This window comes from Schistocerca cancellata, chromosome 2 (assembly GCF_023864275.1).
Source record: "Schistocerca cancellata isolate TAMUIC-IGC-003103 chromosome 2, iqSchCanc2.1, whole genome shotgun sequence".
NCBI lineage: Eukaryota > Metazoa > Arthropoda > Insecta > Orthoptera > Acrididae > Schistocerca > Schistocerca cancellata.
The window spans coordinates 253,376,186-253,399,133 of record NC_064627.1 but is presented as its reverse complement, the minus strand read 5'-3'; the positions used below and the strand labels follow the sequence as shown (position 1 = coordinate 253,399,133).

Below are 22,948 nucleotides of genomic sequence, written 5' to 3'. Positions count from 1 at the left end.
GATCATTCATGTGCACAAGCTGTGAAAACTGTGAAAGCGGCATGCTCCTATACGCGTGCCTCTACTTGCGCGTGAGGCCAAGAACAGCCGCACCGTGACTGGCCGCAAGGCGCACAGGTGTAAACGCGTGTGCCTGCGGGGTGACCGAGCTAGTGGAGCCAGCGTACCGAGCGGCGGCTTTGCGGTCGCTAAATGCGGCGGCCGCGCTCGGTAGCACAAATTCTCGGCCCGTGGGTGCGCGGGGCGTTCAATAATGGTGGGTGTCTGTGGCGGATACCTGCCGCCTGCTACCCGCCGGCAGCGCGGCCACGAATTCGGTGATAGACGGCGCGCCCCACGCGGCCGCAGCCGCGCGCGGCATGCGCAATGCTGTCGCGTCGCGAGACCGGGCGCCCATACCCCGTGCCAGGCGCGCCGAGCATCCCGCGGTGGGCGTGCGGGGGCTGCCCGCGGTGTTCTGCATCTGCATACCTCACATCAAGCATCTCGTCGTTTAAGGGGCTCCGGAAAGGCTCAAAATCATGAAAAGTTCAATTTTTACTTTTTTGCGTTTTCTGAATCTGCAGACTATTACCTTTTAATAGATATATAATTTATTCAATTCCGAAGACTACAACTATTTTTAAATTTTTTTTGAAATGTGTTCTACATGGGCGTGACCCACTGTGGCGCTGTTAAACTGCTGTCAAATGGTGTTATTATTAACGTCCGTGTTCATCAGGTACATTTTAGTGATGTGAGATAAAGTATGTGTTGTGGCTAACCTATTTTCAGAGACTTAGCAGCACCTGAACTGTTGAAAAAGTGTATTCACGGAAAAACTCAAAACCCCAATGAAAGTGTAAATAGTGTTATATGGTCGAGAATCCCCAGGACTGTATTTGTTGGAATAGAAACACTTCACTTTGGTGTGTATGATGCTGTTGCGACTTTCAATGAGGGCAACATTGTAAGGTGCAAGGTATTTAGAAATATGGGAATGAAGATAGGTTCTAACATGGTACGAGCGATGCTTGCTTTAGACAAGGAACGCCTTCGGGCTGCAGACAGGGCTGTAAAGAGTCTAGAAATACAAGCAAGAGTAAACAGGAGGAGGAACAAGAGGAAGCTGGAGGAGGAGTTTGCAGAGGATGAAGATAATCCATCCTATGGACCTGGAATGCACTAAAAAGTTAATCCAATCTTTGTCGCTCGATTCCCAAAACTTTTATTTTCTCATACTAATTACATGTTTTCTAAGGATCTTCCAAACATATTTGTTTCATACTTTCAGTAAATGTTACACAGTACCTTCTGCATAATTTAACGCAGCCTTTTTCCAAAAAACTGTATATTTTTGGATATATAAATAAAAAATTGCAAAAAAATGTTGTGAATTTTCATTACAATTGAAAAAAAATCATCTTTAATAACTGAACTAAAATTTTGTAAAATCCATATGTTAAGTTGTAGCTTATATTCCAATAAATAATCTGTAAAAAGTTCAACTTCCTACCTCAAATACTTTGTGAGGAAAGATGTAATTTATAAGCGTTATTTTAACATTGCAAGTATAGGGCGTTCCAGAGCCCCTTAACAGAATTTGAAAAGTATTTGAAAATATGGAAAAGGTAATGCAGTACGTAATAGTCGTGGGGCGATGGTTTGTGGTTGCAGGGGAAGGAGTAAAAAAAAGAAAGGGTTACCGGAGAATATGGCTTGGTACTTGGAATGAGTCAGGAGAAAGACAAGTGAGTTCTGGAATACATTTCAGATGGTAATAGCGAATACTCTGTTCAAGAATCACAAGAGGGGGAGGTGTACTTGGAAAAGGCTGGGAGATACGGGAATATTTCAGCAGATATGGCACTGCAAGCGTACCGAGGAGCAGTTATAGACTCGGATCACAACCTAGTAATGATTAAGGCCGTGTCCTACGTGAGCGACAGAATCGAGCGACAGCGAGCGACTTCTGGATATGCGACACTCCAGCGACAAACAGCAACATCGGCGACAACCTTTCGTGTCCTGCGTCCCAGCGACCGGGTCACGCTACAAGATGGCTGCAGAGCCAACCAGCTGTTTCTATAAAACGGCGTCCTTATTCTGTAGAATACTGTAGCTGGAGAGTAAGGCTACAGAATTAGGTTTACTTAAGAAAACAAAGCGAAAAAGAATACTCTGCATGAAATTTACAAATAGAGGAATCTCCATGGAGAATTTCATAAGTTTCGTGAACTACGAAAATCACCAGACAACTTCTTTGAATACGCGTGAATGAGCAGAGGAGCATTCGACTATACAATAAATTAAATACGAATAGTATTTTACATGATCAAGAACTTTTAACACTGAATAAATGCGGAGGAATGACTATTACATGAATAACTGCGCTAAATATAAACATGAGCACAAAGAATGGGGTGTGGGGACAATAGGTAGCTGTGGTGTAGGGGTAGTATTTACAGTTCGTAATTACATGCGAGTATATGATCCTGAGTTCGATTCTCGGCAATTCCTTTATTTTTACTGAATTACGATTCTGTATACTAAGTTTTATGCACACTGTTTACACAGCATCGCTAAGTAAGTTTTTAAGGTCTTGCCAAAGAACTTGATCTTCACATCTATCCCAGTATATCATACACATTTAATTTTACAGGCATTTCAGGTTGCAAACGTAATTTATCAGCAGTCAGTGTTAAGGCCAAGCGTTTCAATTACTCTAAATAGTCTGTAAAAGTAAATCTTACAAAATTTTTCAAAAGGAAGTCAAACGTTTTGTGTAATGATTTGCCTAAAAGTATGAAATAAGAAATATTAAGGAAAAGTTTGGTGCACCTCATTTTCTGTTCATGATTACGAGCATCATTCAAAAGCACCTAGAACGTTTCTCTGATCTACTTATTTCTTTTTCATAAATAACTTCATAAAATATATGAGTGATTTCTTCCATTTTTTAATTTCAAGTTTCATTCAGAAAGGATGATCTTACTGACTCCTCATTTGCCTTCCTGACGTACTTGATTCAAAGGAAGCCTTTTTGACATTTAAATACCGCACCAATGTATCTTTTTATGTGCAAAATAGCTAGGTCTTGAACAGATGACATTTTTGACATTTCATTTAAAGCAGCGTTTCGTGTAATATTTCCATTTTTCCTCAGATTATTAATTAAGTTTTCGTTCATTACCCTGATTACTTTCAAGCAGCTAAATATTTTCATGCCAAACTAGAACTTATGCTGGTCACTTTGATACCCCTTTTACCTGTTTCTCTCCCTTTGTTCGCCTATGAAAATTTGGGCAAAACCTCATGGTGTAAGTTATAAGGAGTCTTGTTTTCGCTCTGCTCACGCGTTTACAAAAACTTACCGAGTGTTAATCATATGATAAAATAGTCCTTTCTGCATGCTGTTATTTCCAAAAATCGTAGTTTCGATATCTTGAACCTTTTATGTGATACGACGATTTTTACGACCACTTGATTCCCGAAGCGCAGGAAAGGTTCGGACGCGTCGCGAGCGACCCATCCGCGGATATAACAACCAATATCAGAAGAATGGAAAGAGATATCATTCCGGTCTCAGCTTTAAATACAATTTAGATATATTGGTTACATTTCATACGCAGTAATGTATGGCCTTAAATGGACTATACGGAAAGTATCCACAATGTGATTTTACCTCTGCAAATTCTGCTAACTATGACGAATAACAAAAATAAATTCTGACCTTTATCATTTAAGGGTATCAAGCTATAGGTTGCGGAAGAATCAAATTTTTTCACCGAATAGTTTCCTTAAAATCGAATGTTAGGTAATTCATAGCTGTAGCTGCCGTCGCGTCCGCTCCACTGCTTTGCCAAGAAGACACGTGGTTGTTGCTCTGTGTCACGCGTGCTGCAGCGACAAGATTCAAACACGTTTGAATTCAAACGTCGCCAGTTGCAGTGGGAGACAGTCAGTGACACAGATGTCGCTCACTTAAGAGACTTCCATAAATACACCTGCAGTTGTGTTTTGTCGCCTGAAGCTATCGCGCGCTGTCGCTCGCTTCTGTCGCTCACATAGGACACGGCCTAAGAGTAGGCTAAAGTTTAAGAGACTAGTCAGGAAGTATCAATGCACAAAGAAGTGGGATACGTAAATACTAAGGAATGAAGAGAGATCATTAAATTCTCAGAGGCTATATACACGGCGATAATGAACAGCTCAATAGGCATCTCAGTTGAAGAGGAATAGACATATCTAAAAAGGGCAATCACAGAAGTTGGGAAGAAAATGTTGGGTACGGGGAAGGTAACTGAGAAAGACGATGAATAGTGGAAGAAACACTTCATTTGACTGACGAAAAAATAAGTACAAAAATGACCCGGTAAATGCAGGAATACAGAACTACAAATCACGTAAGAATAAAATAAAAAAGGAATTCAGGGAATCTAAGACGAAACGGCTACATGAAAAACGTGAAGAAATCGAAAAAGTAATGATTCTCAGAAAGACTGATTCAGCATATAGGAAACTCAGAACTGGCTTATTATGTAGGAAATTCAAAACAACCTAAGGTGAAATTAAAACCAAGGGCACTTACATTAAAAATGATGACGTGGTAGAAGAAGAAACAGGAGTCGACAGGGAAGAGATAGGGGATCCAGTATTAGAATCAGAATTTACACGAGGTCTGAAAGACTTAAAATCAAATAAGGCAGATGCGATAGATAAGCAGATGCGATAGATAACATTCTATCATAAGTTCTAAGACCAGTGGGGGGAAATGACAACAAAGGGCTGATTCACGTGGGTGTCCGAAATATATGAGATTAGCGATATACTATCAGACTTTCGGAAAAAAGTCATCCACGCAATTCCGAGGACAGCAAGAAGTGACAAGTGGGAGAATTATGGCACAATCAGCTTAACAGCTCGTGTATCCTAGTTGCTGATGAAATGATATACAGAAGAATGAAAAGAAGTTGGGGATGTGTTAGAAGACGACCAGTTTCGCTTTAGGAAAGATAAAGTCGCCAGAGAGGCAGTTTTCACATTGCAGTTGAAAATTGGAAGCAAGGCTGAAGAAAAATCGACATGTTCATAGGATTTGTCGACCTGGAAAAAGCGTTCGACTGTGTAAAATGGTGCAAGATGTTCGAAATCCTGAAGAAAAAGTAGGCAGAGGGAACAACAAGAGAGGAAAACCAAGAACTATGTGCGTCGATTAAAAATAGTGTAAGGCAGGGATGTAGTCTACCGCTCCTACTGACGTAATTGGTGATAATGAAGTAGATGAAGTCAAAGAATACTGCTACTAGTATCAAAATAAAACATGAAGGACGGAGCAAGAACGACGTAAAATGGAGACTAGCAATGACAAAAAGCGGGTTTCTGGCCATGACAATTCTACTAGGATCAAACATAGGTCTTAATTTGAGGAAGACATTTCTGAGAATGTACTTTTGAAGTACAGCATTGTACGGCAGTGAGACACGGACAACGATAAAACTGGAACAGAAAAGAATAGAAACATTTGAGATTAGGTGGACTGATACGGTAAGGAATAAGGATGTTCTCCGCAGACTCGGCGAGGAAAGGAATATGTGGAAAACACTGAGAAGAAGAAGGGACTCGATCATAGGACAGCTGTTAGGACTTCAGGGAATGACTTCCATGATACTAGAGGGTGCTCTAGAGAGTAAAAACTGTAGATGAAGACAGAGATTGGGATAAATCGAGCAAGTAATTGAGGACGTAGTTTGCAAGTGCTATTCTGAGATGAAAGATTGGCGCAGGAGAGGGGTTCATGGCGGGCAGCATCGAAGCTGTTAAAAGACTGATGACTCAAAACAATATACAGTGCAAAGGTGTGTGGACAGGACTAGATACCTGCCAGTTTCTACAGAGATGATGTGAAACAACTTTCTCTCCTCCTAGTAGTAGTTTTATCGTACATCGCTAGAGCAAGAAAGAGTACCTAAGAAGGTGAAGTTAAAGTCTGTGGCGCAAGATCTGTGGCGCAACACCGTGACTGGACTACTGGACTGGCTGCAGTGCAGTATTTCTTCGCCACAGCGCTGAGACGGGGACCTGAAGGTAACAGTTTTTTTTACATTAAACTCCACAGATAAACTGTTATAAATACCTGATATTGTTGGCTCCAGAGTGATAAGTTATATCAATGTAAAGAAAGCTTCTGATATGAAGTCCTTTGTTGCTTTGAGTACAAGTTTCGACAGGACTAAGCTGTCACTTCCAGAGTCACAGAGTGCGGTCACCAAATAACGCTGTGCGATAAACCAACGTTTGCATTCGTACCATCGTAACAGACTCATAATAAAGAAATACTAGAACATTAAAAATTTAGCTGTGTCTCCACCTCAAGACAGAGTTGTACAAGTGTGGCACATCAATAAGCACCACATGTATCTGTTTTGGGCTGGACTGGAAGCGCTTCCAGATGACTGAAGGGAGTTAAGCAACCATTCTAGAGAAGCGGAGCATCCGGATTAGAGTCCCGCTCCGGCATCTCCACCATTGATGTATTTCAATGGCCTTAGGCGGCTTAAGTCCTGTTTGATATTTATCCCCAGTCATCAACCAACAAAAAAACGCTTCTATACTGTACCGCTGAAGGAATAATTTGCTTGAGATGGATCGGCTAGCTTTATTTGTGTTTACCAGTCTGCTGCAAATGTTCTTGCACGGTCGACCAAGGAGGGCCAAGATTGTTTCACAGTTCTTCGAGTGTCTGACAAGACTTTGCTTCCTCTCCCGTCCTTAACATGCCATTGTCTAAAGTTGTTGAGGCTTCCTGATCGATACCAATCGGAAAGATCAAAATTACCGGACTTGAACTTAGGAAACCACCTTTGTCATTTACGAACGGGTAATCCAGTGGAACAAACATCACAAATGGTTTTGGTATTAACTGTTGCGTTAATACCCACATAAAACTCAAAGTACATGTGATGCCGGATATGCATCTCTCCTGGTATTATTCCTGTCTTTAGCTTATCGTGTCCAATGAAGGTTGTTTCAGAATCTTCGCATGAAACGACTAGGGATGACAACTCCTGTTAGGGACAAAATGTTCGCTCATGCTTCCCAATGATGTTAAGGCATTCTTTTTACTGTTCGCCGGCCCCAGGAAGACGAGATTGCACCGAACTACCAGGGTCCATCAGCTAGGTGTGCTGATTACTGCCTACACCAGGCCGGCCGGGGTGGCCGAGCGGTTCTAGGCGCTACAGTCTGGAACCGCGCGACCGCTACGGTCGCAGGTTCGAATCCTGCCTCGGGCATGGATGTGTGTTATGTCCTTAGGTTAGTTAGGTTAAATTAGTTCTAAGTTCTAGGGGACTGATGACCTTAGAAGTTAAGTCCCATAGTGCTCAGAGCCATTTGATTTGAACCTACACCAGTAAATTGCCAGAGTGATTTTCTACAACAAAATCTTAAGAATGGGGGTCTCTAAGCTGAGAAAGATTTTTACTCGTGAATCGGGAACCTTGATGTTTCTGCGTTTATCTCCTTTCACATGGGGCAGATGAATGGAATATATTCAACACACAAGACATACGCACGCCGCATACGGCCGATGCCCTGTTGCCTTTCAGCGGCTTAACCAATACAAAGGGATGCCATGAAGTGTCAGCAAAAATTTTGTCTCTAATACAATTTGTTCGCCATGACGTGATGTATCACTTCTAGAAGTTCGATGCAAAGACTTTGACACACACTGTAGATGTAGTAACTAACTCTGACTATTGTGAGTTCTTAGAAAATATGGAACAATACGTTATGATACGCGTCAATAATGCCACTTTGGAATTTGTATAGGTAATGACGTAATTACGCATTACTGTTGTACAACAACACTATACTCATGAATGCGTTCCCTGACCGATCAATAAACCATGAATACGGTCCAAATTGCACACGTTACTGCCACATTCAATGAGCATATTCAGAACACGTCACGTAATTTTTTTTTTTACAAATGTAAGGCGCATACGGAATAAAATGCCCCCAAAATTGGCTTTTGACCTTTCAGTCGTACTTAATAATATGCCTTTCGAGTCAGGCAGTATATCACACAGGACGATAGCTAATCCCCGTAACGCCGCCAGCAGCTACGCTATTGGCCAGGACCTGTCCATTCTTCAGAGTCGTGCTCCGCGAGAACAATGGACTCTCGCCACGCAACGCGCACCGGAAAGAATGGAGCGGCAGCAAGTGTAAAATATTTTGTTAAATAACAATGGCATTGGAAAATATACGCCAGTGCGCGTGCGGCGTTGCGCGACGTGCCATTGTCCGGGGCGCGGCGGCGGGGGTGGGTGGACGTGGGCGAACCACAAGTGAACGCATGTTTCGAGCCGGCGGTAAACTGCGGTGGCGTCGCCATCGAAACCATTAGCGCTCTCCAGAACAGTTCGTCCGGTAACGCTACCTGGATTACCGTATGTCGCCGTGAATTAATTAGAAGGAATTCGCAAATGCGGCACGCAGAGCATTGCTGGGAGCTATAGTAATAGAACTGCAGCTCAGCGGGAATGTGTTTCGGCGTTTTCAACACGTGATGCGGAATGGTATGAGAAATGGAGATCCTTAAAGCTAGCACAGACAGTCAATATTACTCTACAGCAATATTACTGAAGTTCTCCCTAGAGTGCCCAGTAAAATTGTGCGATAGTATAGTGCAATGTTAGTCTGGTTCGATGTGTGGAACGATCAAGTCGGAGCTTCTGTGATAGTTGCTCTTTGTTGTAAGCGAAAGCGGAAGGAAAGCGGATGAAAAATGTGCAAGGACCATCGAAAAATCAGTTACGAAAGCCCGTTGAGAGAACTGAGGTTTAGCGAGATAAGTGATTATCAGAAGTTTTTACACGATTGAGCCGTGCTGACTCAGCTAAACACTTCACAACGTTGGTTCCAGAGTTTCAACGGTGCCTACAATATTTTTCTTCCAGTCCCTTATTTGTTTAACTTCTTACACTTACATTAGCTCTTAAAGAATAATTTTTTTAAGTTCTTGCCTCGTAGCTGTAGCATACCGCTCTCTGTATTTTGTGACAATTCATCAAAATCCTACACAATTCTCCAGTTTTTTAATTCATCTGCCCTAACATGCCATAATACTTTGTATAAGGGGCTACCAAGTGAAAACAGGTTAGAAGATTGTTTAGGACATATGGAAAAGTTAGAAGACTGTTTATTACTTCAAAAGTAGTCACCATAACCCTTAATAACATTTATCCCACTGTGAAACAAGACGGTCAGGGCCTCCGTTGGCGGGCCAACTCGTTGACACGGTTGTTTCTACTAAGCTGAAGAAGCTTCGCTGGAGAGCTGTAACACATCCTCTATATAGTCCCGATCTCTCTCAATGCGATTTACATATTTGTGGATTCTGGGGAAGAAAGATATTCGTGACCATTGACTAACTATTCCAGTATTGTCACCCGTTTACTCGTATGTAGTATCGTAATTGCAGAAACATTATGTTATCAGATAAATGTTCCTTATGTTGCTTTGGTTGTCTCGTTGCCTAGGGTGTCTGTTTCAGTTCATCCTTTCCAGTCAATAGGTTCAAGGTTTTTTTATCTCCGTAAAAGTCGGTGGAATATTAAAGTTTTTAACATGGCTGCGTTGTCAGCGGCCGTTTACAAAGTAAAATTAAAACCATAACAGCCCTCGGTCTCAACAAGAAAGACTTATTGGCCTAGGTTTCGGCAACTACTATGACTACCTTCATCAGAACTAAAACACTCAAACTGGCATGTCACGTATAAAATAAATATCAAGCGATAAAGCTTTAGTCACAAAATTTTAAATATAAAACATAGAAGGCAAGCCACTATGGCCTGCTCACACATGTCGAGCTACGGTAGCATCAGACTGAGGCGCCCGCGTTAGCAATTGCGGGGAGGTGAACCTGACAATTCGGCTGTTTTACTTCTGACGAAGGCACTCTTAGTAGTTGCCGAAACCTAGGTCAATAAGACTTCATTTTTGCGACCGAAGGCTGTTACTGCTTTAGTTTCGGTAGAATATTGTTGCTTTATGACATCATCAGCATTTATTCATAAATTCTTGACGCTTCCTAAAACACCACTGGTTAAGCAAATGCATTGTGCAACATTTCAACACAACACCAAGAACTTCATAGCTACAGTGAGCAATCTCGACAACTGAAACTATTATGGCGCGTTTGGCGCCTAAAATTTCTGTAAGCTTCCATATCCTTCTATAACAGGATGTAGTTCAAAAGAATTTTATTATGACTGTCTTAACTGAAATTACTTTTCAGGTATAATTTATACAATGTTTTCAGGAAATAATTATTTATATAAAGATTTTTGCGCCTTATAATTAACAATAAAGGTGGCATATTTTGAAAGTATAAAACTATCACCTTTCTGTCTTTGTATAATTGTCGATTGAATTATCGATAGTAAAATTAGAAAAATTGAGAATGAAAACAGAAATTTTGTTTACACAAAAACTAAAGCGTAGTAACAGGAGTTTCACTGTGAAGTGGTTTTTGACTCACTTAAGTTAACAACTGTGATTATTAATTTTCAGGGTTCCAGATCGATGTTGCTAAGTGGATCGATGTGAAAAATAACAAAATATATTATCAGAAAAATAGTGTTTTGGTGATTAAATATAAGCAAAATTGTCCTCAGATGCTGAATATATAATTTAAGTACAAAAATTAACTCAAGTGAGGCCGAAATTTTTTACGGAATCGAACATTTCAGTTGAAGTACGAAAGCTGTAAGGAGGCAAGACTGATTACAGTAGGCAACCACAAACATTTTTCCATAAAGGCACCGAGCATCTTGTCTCACAGTGGAACAAATATATTCACAGTTATAGCCATTACTTTTGAAATAATAAACATTTTACTGCCATCTGTGTCGTGTGCATTTGACTGCCCCTTAAAAGATGAAAGAACAGCTTTTGTGGGAATTGTAGCTCGTTTACTGAAGTTCTGTCATTTCTCTTAACTTGTGGAAAAACTAATTTCGTTGTTTCTTGACAAACTGCAGTGAACTGACTCAGAATGCCGTTTCATTCTACACTACTGGCCATTACAATCGCTACACCACGAAGATGACGTGCTACAGACGCGAAATTTAACCGACAGGAAGAAGATGCCGTGATATGAAAATCGTTAGCTTTTCAAAGCATTCACACAAGGTTGGCGCCGGTGGCGACACCTACAACGTGCTGACACGAGGAAAGTTTCCAACCGATTTCTCAGACACAAACAGCAGTTGACCGGCGTTGCCTGGTGAAACGTTGTTGTGATGCCTCGTGTAAGGAGGAGATATGCGTACCATCACGTTTCCGACTTTGATAAAGTTCGGGTTGTAGCCTATCACGATTGCGGTTTATCGTACCGTGACATTGCTGCTGGCGTTGGTCGAGATCTGTTAGCAGAATATGGAATCGGTGGGTTCAGGAGGGTAATACAGAACAACGTGCTGGATCCCAACGGCCCCGTATCACTTGCAGTCGAGATGACAGGCAACTTATCCGCATGGCTGTAACGGATCCTGCAGCCACGTTTTGATCCCTGAGTCAACAGATGGGGACGTTTGCAAGACAACAACCATCTGCACCAACAGTTCGACGACGTTTGCAGCAGCATGAACTATCAGCTCGGAGACCATGTCTGCGGCTACCCTTGACGCTGCATCACAGACACGAGCGCCTGCGATGCTGTACTCAACGACGAACCTGGGTGCACGAATGGCAAAACGTCATTTTTCGGATGAATCCAGGTTCTGTATACAGTATCATGATGGTCACATCCGTGTTTGGCGACATCGCGGTGAACGCACGTTGGAAGCGTGTATTCGTCATCGCCATACTGGCGTATCACCCAGCTTGATGGTATGGGGTGCCATTGGTTACACGTCTCGGTCACCTCTTGTTCGCACTGACGGCACTTTGAACAGTGGACGTTACATTTCAGATGAGTTACGACCCGTAGCTCTACCCTTCATTCGATATCTGTGAAACCCTACATTTCAGCAGGATAATGCACGACCGCATGTTGCAGGTCCTGTACGGGGCTTTCTGGATACAGCACATTCTCCAAATTTTAATGCCAGTAGTGTATTATGAAGCATGCTTTCAGTAGCTAGGACTTTGAGACAAATGAACAGTAATATTGCCTCGGTTATAAACTAAACTAAACTCTGTTCGGACAGGCCCTGATGGTCCAATGGTACTGACCAGCCGCCGTGTCATCCTCAGCCCACAGGCGTCATTGAATGCGGTTATGGAGGGGCATTTGGTCGGCACATCGCTCTCCCGGCCTTATGTCAGTTTACGAGACCAGAGGCGCTACTGAAGGAAATAAATATTAATCAGATCGGGTCCAGCTTGTTGAATAAAAATGTGGAAGGGCTGAGAATTTGAAGCAGGTTCCGGTTCGCCGTCTGTTAGTGTATAGAAACAATGATTTGTAGTGTTCGTTATTCTGTTCCGTAATTTTCGCTCCTGAAAAGCGTGTACGTCGCTCTACCTCCGGGAGGCATGTGCCGCGCAGCTCGCCAACCCCAGATAGCCGCAGCGCTCGGCTTTACGCCCTAAATTCGCCGCAGGGTTTTTCCACCTCTGGCTCTGTCTCCTCCCGGGCAACGTGCGCTGCTGATCCGGGACCTACGCTCGCGAACCGACAGCGTGTCGGCCGCCTATCTTAATGCTCCATCACGGTCCGGCTGACGCCGCTGATTCCGGAATTTATTCCCGCCACCAATTACTGGCAGGCGTAGGGGCTGGCGCAAGTACGGTCGCTCGGAAACATATCCGAGAGGCGGCCGTCGAGAGGCGCCGGAGCCGCCATTAATATTCTTATGGCGAGATGCGGCCGCGCGATGCAAATGAGCGCGATTTATCTCTGGCCGGCCGTCGGATCCCAGCCCGCTACCTGCTGCTCGCCGCGGACGCCGGGGTAGCCTCCCCGATATCGCCGGCCTCCACATTTCACGTGCAGCGTCGACGTACAGGCGTCTCGCGCCGCCCGAGTGCATCGTCGCTGCCGGAATAACCCCATCCTTCTTGTTTGTTTCCGCTGTAGTCTGCCGCCAACCCTGAATATTTAGACAGGGAACAGCAGAATAGCTGGAGTGAAATAAGGGAAAGACAATCATTATGAACATCGGCCTCCTCAACAGTTCTCCGCCTCTTATCGAGATCCAACGCTCGAGCTTTCCATCCCCAGGTCCTGCAGGTCCTCCCATGGCACCATGTGTTCTTCTGGTGCTCGGTCGGCCCCGTCCAATTTGAACCCCTGGATTTTCATACGATTTCTGTTTAGCTACTTCTGTATCACAGATCCGTGCCCCATGCCCCACCCATCTCAATCTGGTTAGTTTCTCTACTCTTCTAACTGGCCGATTAATGTACACTATTCAGCCCATCCTTTTCCATCTTAATTTTTCGCAGGTTTGACTAATGGTCCCTCGAAGAACCTTTCTCTCAAAGGCATATAGCATTCCAACGTATTTTATATTAATGTTCAATTTTTCGAGGCATATGTAAGCACTGGCCTTATAATTGCTTTATAAATGTTTAATTTGGTGAGACGAGTTTATATATATACTTTCGTAAAAGTATAAATGCCCAAAGTTGTTAAGCACGTACTACTTAGGTGTTTTCGGAGCACCCACATAGACTAATAAAAAAATAAAGAAATAAAAACGACATTACACCAAGAAACTATCCGAATGAGGCGGAAATCGGTAGATTTTATGTACATGTACAGGCAAACAAATGATTACGTTTTCAGAAAAACGGTATGGTTTATTCAAGCGGAAGATATTTACAATTTGAGCAAGTAAATAACTCGTTGGCCCACCTCTGGCCCTTAAGCAAGGAGTTTTTTGGCTTAGTGTTGATTGATACAGTCGTTGATACAGTCGTTGTATATCCTCCTGAGGGTTATCTTGCTAAATTCTGTCGTACTGGTGCGTTACATCGCCAAAATCCCCAGCTGGTTGGAAGGACCTGCCCACAACGCTCCAAATGATCTCAATTGGGAAGAAATCTGGCGACCATGCTGGCAAGGTAGAGCATGGGAAGCTCGAAGACAAGCAGTAGAAACTCTCGCCGTGTGCGGACGGGCAGCCGGTCACTGTGGCCGAGCGGTTCTATGCGCTTCAGTCTGGGACCGCGCTGCTGCTACGGTCGCTGGTTCGAATCCTGCAACAGTTCCAGTTTGTAGGGTTTGAGTGATAGGTATTTCCGACATTCAATTCTAAGTTCGCACGTTTCGTTCATTTGCTCAGACTACGAATGTAAGACAGCTGAACTTGTTCAATCGCCGCGCCAGAGACTGCTGGTTAACCCTGACCCGGCGTCCAATGTGATACACAGCCAGTTTCGGTGAAACGATTGCACCAGTTAATAACTTGGTTTGCGACATTTAGTTCTGAATGGTCTCTCAACTATAATAGTGAATATAGGGTTTGGGAAGCACGAAGACAAATAGCAGAAACTCTCCTCGTGTGGGGCAGGCATTATCTTGCTGAAATCCAAGACACCCAACAAGTCTATCAACCAATGCCAAGCCGAATAATTGCATGCATAAGGGCCAAGGGTGAACCAACGCCCTATTAACTTGCTCAATTTGTGAAGCACTTTCTCTTGAATAAATCATCCAGTTTGAAGTAAACGGTAATTATATGCTTGTTCAAAATGGTTCAAATGGCTCTGAGCACAATGGGACTCAACAAATGGTTCAAATGGCTCTGAACACTATGGGACTTAACTTCTGAGGTCATCAGTCCCCTAGAACTTACAACTACTTAAACCTAACTAACCTAAGGACATCACACACATCCATGCCCGAGGCAGGATTCGAACCTGCGACCGTAGCGGTCACGCGGTTCCAGACTGAAACGCCTAATACCGCTCGGCCACGCTGGCCGGCTATTTGTTTGTCTGTAGATGCAGATCGTATCTGTTTCCACACCATTTGGATATTTCCTTTGTGGCGCTACGTACTTTATTTTTTTGCCTTGGAGTGTATTTTGTTTTCTGCTGTCTGATATTCAATCCCATATCTCTACTGTCCGCGTCAAGTCTGATGAATGTCTCGTCTGTTACCTTCCGTGCCGACTCTGCACTGTTATACGGCTCCACGATGAGTGTTGGAATAATTCATTTGCGCATGCCACCTAGCGGGAACATCCGGAACTAGTAGTGTTAGGCGGGAATAAAACTTGAAGATATACTGCAGTCAGTGTTGTATCAAACATTTCTGTAAGTTATTTACTATTGCACAATTACAGGTACTTTTGTGTAACAAATTTACAAACACCCTATATTTTGACAACCCAAGCATGTGTGCCTGTGTCTTACATAGGTTCCCAAGTATCTTCTTTTTGATAGTCTCTCATATCATCATCAGATTTCGGTAATAAGTTCCTGAAATGATTCTTTTCCTTAGAAATACAATCTGGGAGCACCACACCACTCGTAGTCACCTTGCCTGTCGATGGTTGGGTCTTCGCCTTTGTCGGTGCTGATGAATCCACATCTTTCCACTTCTTGCTTGGTTCATTTGTCCTGGGATCACAGTGATACAGTATTCATCCATGATTATTAGGCTGCAAGAAATCTTGACTGGCCTGACACTACTGCCACATCCCCTCTGCTGCCTCGTTTCGGGCGGGCTCTTTGAATATGCGTCACCAGTCACGGAAACCAGCGTCTAACGCTGAAAATGTCGTGTAAGATAAAAACTGATGCATAATTGACTTTAATTTCCTGCAGTATCACCTCGTTACTAACGCGATGGTGTCCTATTACAAGAACCACCGCCACACGCAATCCTCGATTCTTCACAGAGTGATGGTGCGTCACTTCGTTCTTCATCACTTACTACGCTGGAAGCGTCTGTGAAAACCAACCACTGGTGCATTGTTGCCCTACAGTTCGATTAACGCAGTATGGATTGTTGTACAGCTGTTCTCCCTTAAATCCACAAAACAAGTTACTACACAATGCTCTGCTTCAGAGATTCCCGAACAGTGGTACGCGTACCACTGGTGGTACATGTGAACACAAGTGGCGCATGTACAAGCAAACAAACCATGTACTGATAGAAATCGAATTATTCTCTTAAGTTACTTTACTTTTGAAGTAAAATGGTAGTGATAAAACTGACTGATGAAAATAGCATATGTATAATGTTAAGGAAAATGGATTTACCCTAGAATGTTTGTTTCTAACTGTACGCAAGGTCACAGGAAGTTCGGATTGTACTCTCCTTACTCCTGTTGCTGTCTTGGACAGGAATGATTCTTGTCGTTTTGACGTTGGCGATATATTGACCGGGTACTGTCGGTGGCAGTTCGACAGTTTTCGTGTCGCTTTGCAACTGCTGCCAATCTATGCAGTGCACCAATGTTGGCATTACTGAACGGTTTATTGTTGTAATTGGCGCTTCGCTCGGCGTTACGTTAAATGACATTGTGATACGAAGTAAGCTTGAATCTGGAACCGAGGGGTGTTTTTTACAACGAGCTTACTCTAATTTACTATACTCCGTTCTCACTTTACTACTCTCTTGCCAAACTGGCTTATATTGCTTGTGAAGTAAAGGATTAACAACTATTTTAAATGCCATTCCGCTCTTTAACAATGAACATTTGCATCAGATCCAGCTTAATTTAATTTCGTAGTAAGCACCATGTGAACGAGTCTGTAAAAAAGTACTTTCACGAACCTTTATTACTTGTGGCACACATAGCTGAGCGGCACGACGCACTGAAAAAGATGGCGAATATTATTTGTCCCGTACAGTTCCTCACTTCTGTTACAGTCGTAGCTCAACCTTCCTTCCGGATCCCTCAGCCTCCCCCACCCCTCCACCAAACTGCAAGGTTCGTTAGTAAGCGAACGATTTACAGTGACCCGCCGAAATTTCTAAAAGTATCAAATGGTATGCAGCAGTAAATTGTCTGGAAACCCATGCTCCAGTTCATTAATGTACTCCGCCATTTTGTTTTGGCTCCCCTGGCGGCGTGCTACGGTACTGAGGCGCGGGGATTCCAGTGTGTAACTGGATCCCAGACATGTACTTGCAAACAAACAGAAAGTTAACTGTGCAACTTTATTTATTTTTGAGGTGATTGTTAAAGCTTTCTGAGCATCCCTAGTGAAGCAGTTCTTTTTTTGAACACCGACAACTCCCGAGTTTTTTTCTCCTTAAATCTGTTCACAGGCTGACCAGGTGCAGAGACTCAACGTCGCGTTTTGGAATCAACTGAAGCTCTATTTCATAACGAGTGACAGCACCGTACAGTTCTGCCCTCGTCGCATGCTTCGTATTCTTCACGGCCCAGAAAAGAAAAAAATATTAGAACCGGGCAACACAGTATGAGGAATCAGAGGAATTTTATTTTGTCTATCAATTGCAGTCAGTCACTGTTGATAAGGGTCTGGTGAAAATAATCAAAACGGCACATGCATAATTTGAAATGTAAGTAGGCAAAAATAATAACTATTAGGATGGTGCATAAGTTCGTAGAGTTTTTGTTTTCGTGTTAGTGTTCTGGGATTCATTTATCGATTGTCATTTTTTATTTGTAGTTCACTGTTGCTATCTGAGATTACATATTGCGATTTTAACACTTGGAGATTGTGAGTAGAGCTGTAAACGTTAGAAAATGGTGTGCCAAGTGGAGAAATTGGAAAATTTCCGACATATTCTTAAAAAAAAAAGGTTCAAATGGCTCTGAGCACTATGCTGCTGAGGTCATCAGTCTCCTAGAACTTAGAACTACTTAAACCTAACTAACCTAAGGACACCACACACATCCATGACCGAGGCAGGTTTCGAACCTGCGACCGTGGTAGTTACGCGGTTCTGGACCGAAGCGCCTAGAACCGCTCGTCCACATCGGCCGACTGTACGTTTTTCTTAGAAACTACGGCCTCTTGCGAAGTCACATCCCAGTACAAAAATTTAACTACATTAAATTTCCTACAAAAAGGTCCTGCTCATTTTTTCTGTAAGACTAAGAGTTTCCTTGTAGCAGTCGAGAGAATACAAAACTCTTACACATGATATTTGAAGGTGTTGTGAGTTGCATAAAGCCCAGTAGTAGGGGCAGTTGAATCGCCCTGTATATATCACCAAAATTTCACTAGATGCTTTTAAGAACGGACTATAGCTCGAACAGGTACCGCATCTGGGACGTTGAAATTACAAGGAAGGTCCTTACATAACAATTAAAGCCCTTGTAGTGTGGCTGTAACTTTGAAATGTACAGTGGAGTAACAAAAACACTGTTAAAAAGACAGTAAACGGAGTTTATTTTGAAATTTGCTTTTCTCACATTGCATCCAATGAAAGACCGATTTCAACTGCCGTCATCTTACGTTAGTGAAAGCACGAGAGTGGTACTTACCAAGAACCAGGGGCATGGTTGCCAGGAACGCTAGCAGCGGCAGACGCTTCGACTGCCCCATGGCGCAAGTTAGATCCTGCAACACAAACGATGCTCAGCTTTATAAACACAGGCCTGGTTCGTCAAGACAGCTAAGAAATTTGCTTGGATTAGAATGGCTGCAAGTCAGTGATGAAGGGTTTCTTCTGCTCCTTGTCTCCATACCTTTTACAACAATGAGGTAAATCAGCACAAACGTGAAACAAACAATTCCACATTTTCAGATCACTAAAAATACCACAGCCACGGTTCTACAAACATGGAACAAGATATGAAAATAATCAGAATAAACAACCATGATAAATACTTTACACAAATGTGGGAAAAATTTGCGCTGAATAGTGTGTGTCTTGAAAAGAGCTTGTAAGATAAATATCAACAAAAATGAAACAGAGGGAAAGGAATGTAGTCGAATCAAATCAGAAAATGAAGTAATTATGTTGATACATGAATCTCTAAATGTAGTAAACGTTTTTGCTAAGTATTTTAGCAACAGCAAAGTAACTGACGATGGCCAAATTGGAGAGGATATAAAATACAATGATAGTGATAACAGAGTTTCTGAAAACAAGAATTTATTAACAGAGAATACAAACATCAGATTTAGGAAGTCTTTTATGAAGATATTTGCCTGGAGTGGACCTTTTTATAGAGGTAAGTCGTGGGCTATAGACAGTCCACACCAAAAATGGTTCAAATGGATCTGAGCACTATGGGACTTAACATCTGAGGTCATCAGTCCCCTAGAACTTAGAACTACTTAAACCTAACTAACCTAAGTACATCACACACATCCATGCCCGAGGCAGGATTCGAACCTGCGACTGTAGCGGTCGCGCGGTTCCAGACTGAAGCGCCTAGGACCACTCGGCCACTTAGGCCGGCCAGTCCATACAAGAAAAGAATAAAAGCTTTTGAAATGTGTTGCTACAGAAGAATGCTACAGATTTGATGGCCAAAGAACTGGTGAAGAGATACTGAAATGAATAGGAGAAGAGAAATCTACGGTGCACGTTAAGTAAAATATGGTACCAGTTTATAGAGTACGGGTGCTGTCGTCTGAAGAACGAGGTAACGTGACAAAGTTGGTAGCTTACTACGGAACCACAAGTACGCACAGTCGCTGCCAGACGGGGCGACGAATGAGGCACATGGACGCAGACACGTTCTCGAGAGTTTCCATAAGCCGTCGCTGGTGAAGACTTAACGTCAGAGCGGACTGCTGATCAGCCCCCTATGCAATCATCGCTCACTACAGGGAGTTGTATTAGATAGAACTATGTAGTAAAGTTTATATTTAATTGTACATTGAAAGAAGAGATCATTATTCTGTAATCAAGTGATACGTTAGTGTTCAGTGTTATTAACTAGTACACATAGACAGTCCAGAGGACATAGAGTCCTTCAAAGTTAGGCATGTCATCTTGTTCATGTTGTAATAAAGTGATATAATATTTTCGATGTGTTGTAGCTCCCTCTCGGCCTCCCCCATAAGTAAATCTGAGAAACCACCACAGTGTCGACGAGAGTTTGTTCGTTCGGCACAACAGTACATCATGAGGCATCATATTTCTAATCATGGGTAATGTCTGTGGGGCAAAAAATTGTGGCAGGAGATCGAGGCTTGTCTACAATAACCAAGTTGACACTGATGTAGGCTGTACTTCTTATGAAGAGATGACAAGGCATGAACAGGACGCCCTAGTGTGGTGAGCAGCATCAAACCAGTCTTTGTACTGAGGATCATAATTACAGCAGCTACAGATCCTAAAATTGTTTACATTCGCGTTGCTTGAGCCCTAGCGCGTTGTGGATCGAAACGGAAGTGTCGGTAGGCCACAGCGAAACGGGTCAATTCTTCCTAGCGCATCTCCGCTCGTGGACAAGTGTTTAAAATGTGTCTGGAGCAGAGCGCTTTGGTAAACAGAGTCCAAAGCCGCCATTGGCGTTAAAAGCAGAAGACGAGGGCCGCCGCTTGCGCTGTCCTCTCCTCCAGGTGGTCGCCACCGCCCCTTCCGCTGTCCCCCCATTCCCCTTCCCCCCTTATCCACCCCCGCAGCCATCAGCTCCTTCGTCGTCCTTGCCAGCCGGGCGTTGTTTTATTCACAAGGCGCGAGATTGCATTCCCGGCCGCGCTGACTGCTCTTTACGAGACCACGACGTCGCCTCATTCATCAGTTCCGCTGCCTGCGTCTCCCTGGCAACAGCATACGGCCGCCTGTCTCCCCGTCGAGGCTCTTCAAGCAAACTCTGTGGCTGGGAAACGCTCAACACGGTGCAGCTTCCTTCAATATGAAACCTGTCCAATAAACAGAGTGATTCTAGTTAACGTTTCAAATCCGACGTAGATGACCCTGAGACAAGTAACTTATTCTAAGACACACGGGGCCGCAAATGCCGGAAATACCACGAAAGCGGATGACGAATGTTGGACACGTGACATCGTCAGATGACGCATCTCACCGCACGTACAGTGGTTGGTTTTGTCAATCCTACTCTCTCTCGTAGGAGCAGTGTTACACATCTCTCCACTAGGCCAGTCGGTTTCCGTAAATGTATTACCACTACCGTGAGCACTACCGATCACGTCGGATACTGCAAGAACGGAAACAAAGTAGCCTAGCGGAGCTCTACCGGCGAGGATGGAATCGACGACAAGCCCAAGATCTGCACGTGCGGCAAGGTGTATCATATGGTGACGCTACATGTTCAACACTTGTCAACATTTGCATCCACTTTCAAGGTATTTCCCGAGATTTGCAGCCCCATGTGTCTTACATTAAATTACTCGTCTCAGCGCCATCTACGTCGGTTTGGGGTTTTTTAAACGTTAATAAGTCAGCCTGCATAGTGCCGCCCACTGTTCTCCCTCCAAGGCAAAACAGACGGCAATTTGAAACTTCCTGGCAGATTAAAACTGTGTGCTGGACCGAGACTCGAACTCTGGACCTTTGCCTTTCGCGGGAAAGTGCTCTACCATCTGAAAGCACTTCCCCGCGAAAGGCAAAGGTCCCGAGTTCGAGTCTCGGTCAAGCACACAGTTTTAATCTGCAAAGAAGTTTCATATCCACGTACACTCCGCTGCAGAGTGAAAATTTCATTCTGTAAACATCCCCCCAGGCTGTGGCTAAGCCATGTCTCCGCAATATACTTTCTTCCAGAAGTGCTAGTCTTGGAGGTTCGCAGGAGAACTTCTGTGAGGTTTGGAAGGTAGGAGACGAGGCACTGGCGAAAGTAAGACTGTGAGGACGGGTTGTGGGTCGTGACTGGGTAGGTCAGATGGTAGAGCACTTACCCGCGAAAGAGAAAGGTCCCGAGTTCGAGTCTCGGTCCGGCACTGTCATCAAGTTTCATATCAGCGCACACTCCGCTACAGACTGAAAATTTCATCCCAGACAGCAGTTTGTGGTGCGAGCAAAGGAGAAGGAAATACGGTTTTTGGGCTTGCCCCAAGATGTTGTTGTTGTTGTTGTGGTCTTCAGTCCTGTACTGGTTTGATGCAGCTCTCCATGCTACTCTATCCTGTGCAAGCTTCTTCATCTCCCAGTATCTACTGCAACCTACATCCTTCTGAATCTGCTTAGTGTATTCATCTCTTGGTCTCCCTCTACGATTTTTACCCTCCACACTGCCCTCCAATGCTAAATTTGTGATCCCTTGATGCCTCAAAACATGTCCTACCAACCGATCCCTTCTTCTAGTCAAGTTGTGCCACAAACTTCTCTTCTCCCCAATCCTATTCAATACCTCCTCATTAGTTACGTGATCTACCCACTTTATCTTCAGCATTCTTCTGTAGCACCACATTTCGAAAGCTTCTAATCTCTTCTTGTCCAAACTAGTTATCGTCCATGTTTCACTTCCATACATGGTTACACTCCATACAAATACTTTCAGAAATGACTTCCTGACACTTAAATGTATACTCGATGTTAACAAATTCCTCTTCTTGAGAAACGCTTTCCTTGCCATTGCCAGTCTACATTTTATATCCTCTCTACTTCGACCATCATCGGTTATTTTACTCCCTAAATAGCAAAACTCCTTTACTACTTTAAGTGTCTCATTTCCTAATCTAATTCCCTCAGCATCACCCGACTTAATTTGACTACATTCCATTATCCTCGTTTTGCTTTTGTTGATGTTCATCTTACATCCTCCTTTCAAGACACTGTCCATTCCGTTCAACTGCTCTTCCAAGTCCTTTGCTGTCTCTGACAGAATTACAATGTCATCGGCGAACCTCAAAGTTTTTACTTCTTCTCCATGAATTTTAATACCTACTCCGAATTTTTCTTTCGTTTCCTTTACTGCTTGCTCAATATACAGATTGAATAACATCGGGGAGAGGCTACAACCCTGTCTTACTCCTTTCCCAACCACTGCTTCCCTTTCATGCCCCTCGACTCTTATAACTGCCATCTGGTTTCTGTACAAACTGTAAATAGCCTTTCGCTCCCTGTATTTTACCCCTGCCACTTTCAGAATTTGAAAGA

At 43.4% G+C, this 22,948-nt stretch overlaps 1 protein-coding gene across 2 annotated transcripts in view; it reads right to left on the bottom strand.

Annotated features, from left to right (window-relative positions):
* The window catches only part of LOC126161581 (Ig-like and fibronectin type-III domain-containing protein 1), a 666,669-nt gene that overhangs the window by 419,728 nt on the left and 223,993 nt on the right, over positions 1-22,948 (bottom strand). For both annotated transcript variants that reach the window (XM_049917526.1, XM_049917527.1), the window contains exon 3: positions 18,414-18,489. In XM_049917526.1, the coding sequence (XP_049773483.1) occupies positions 18,414-18,474 (61 nt within the window). In that variant the 5' untranslated portion in view covers positions 18,475-18,489. The remainder of the gene's footprint in view (positions 1-18,413; positions 18,490-22,948) is intronic.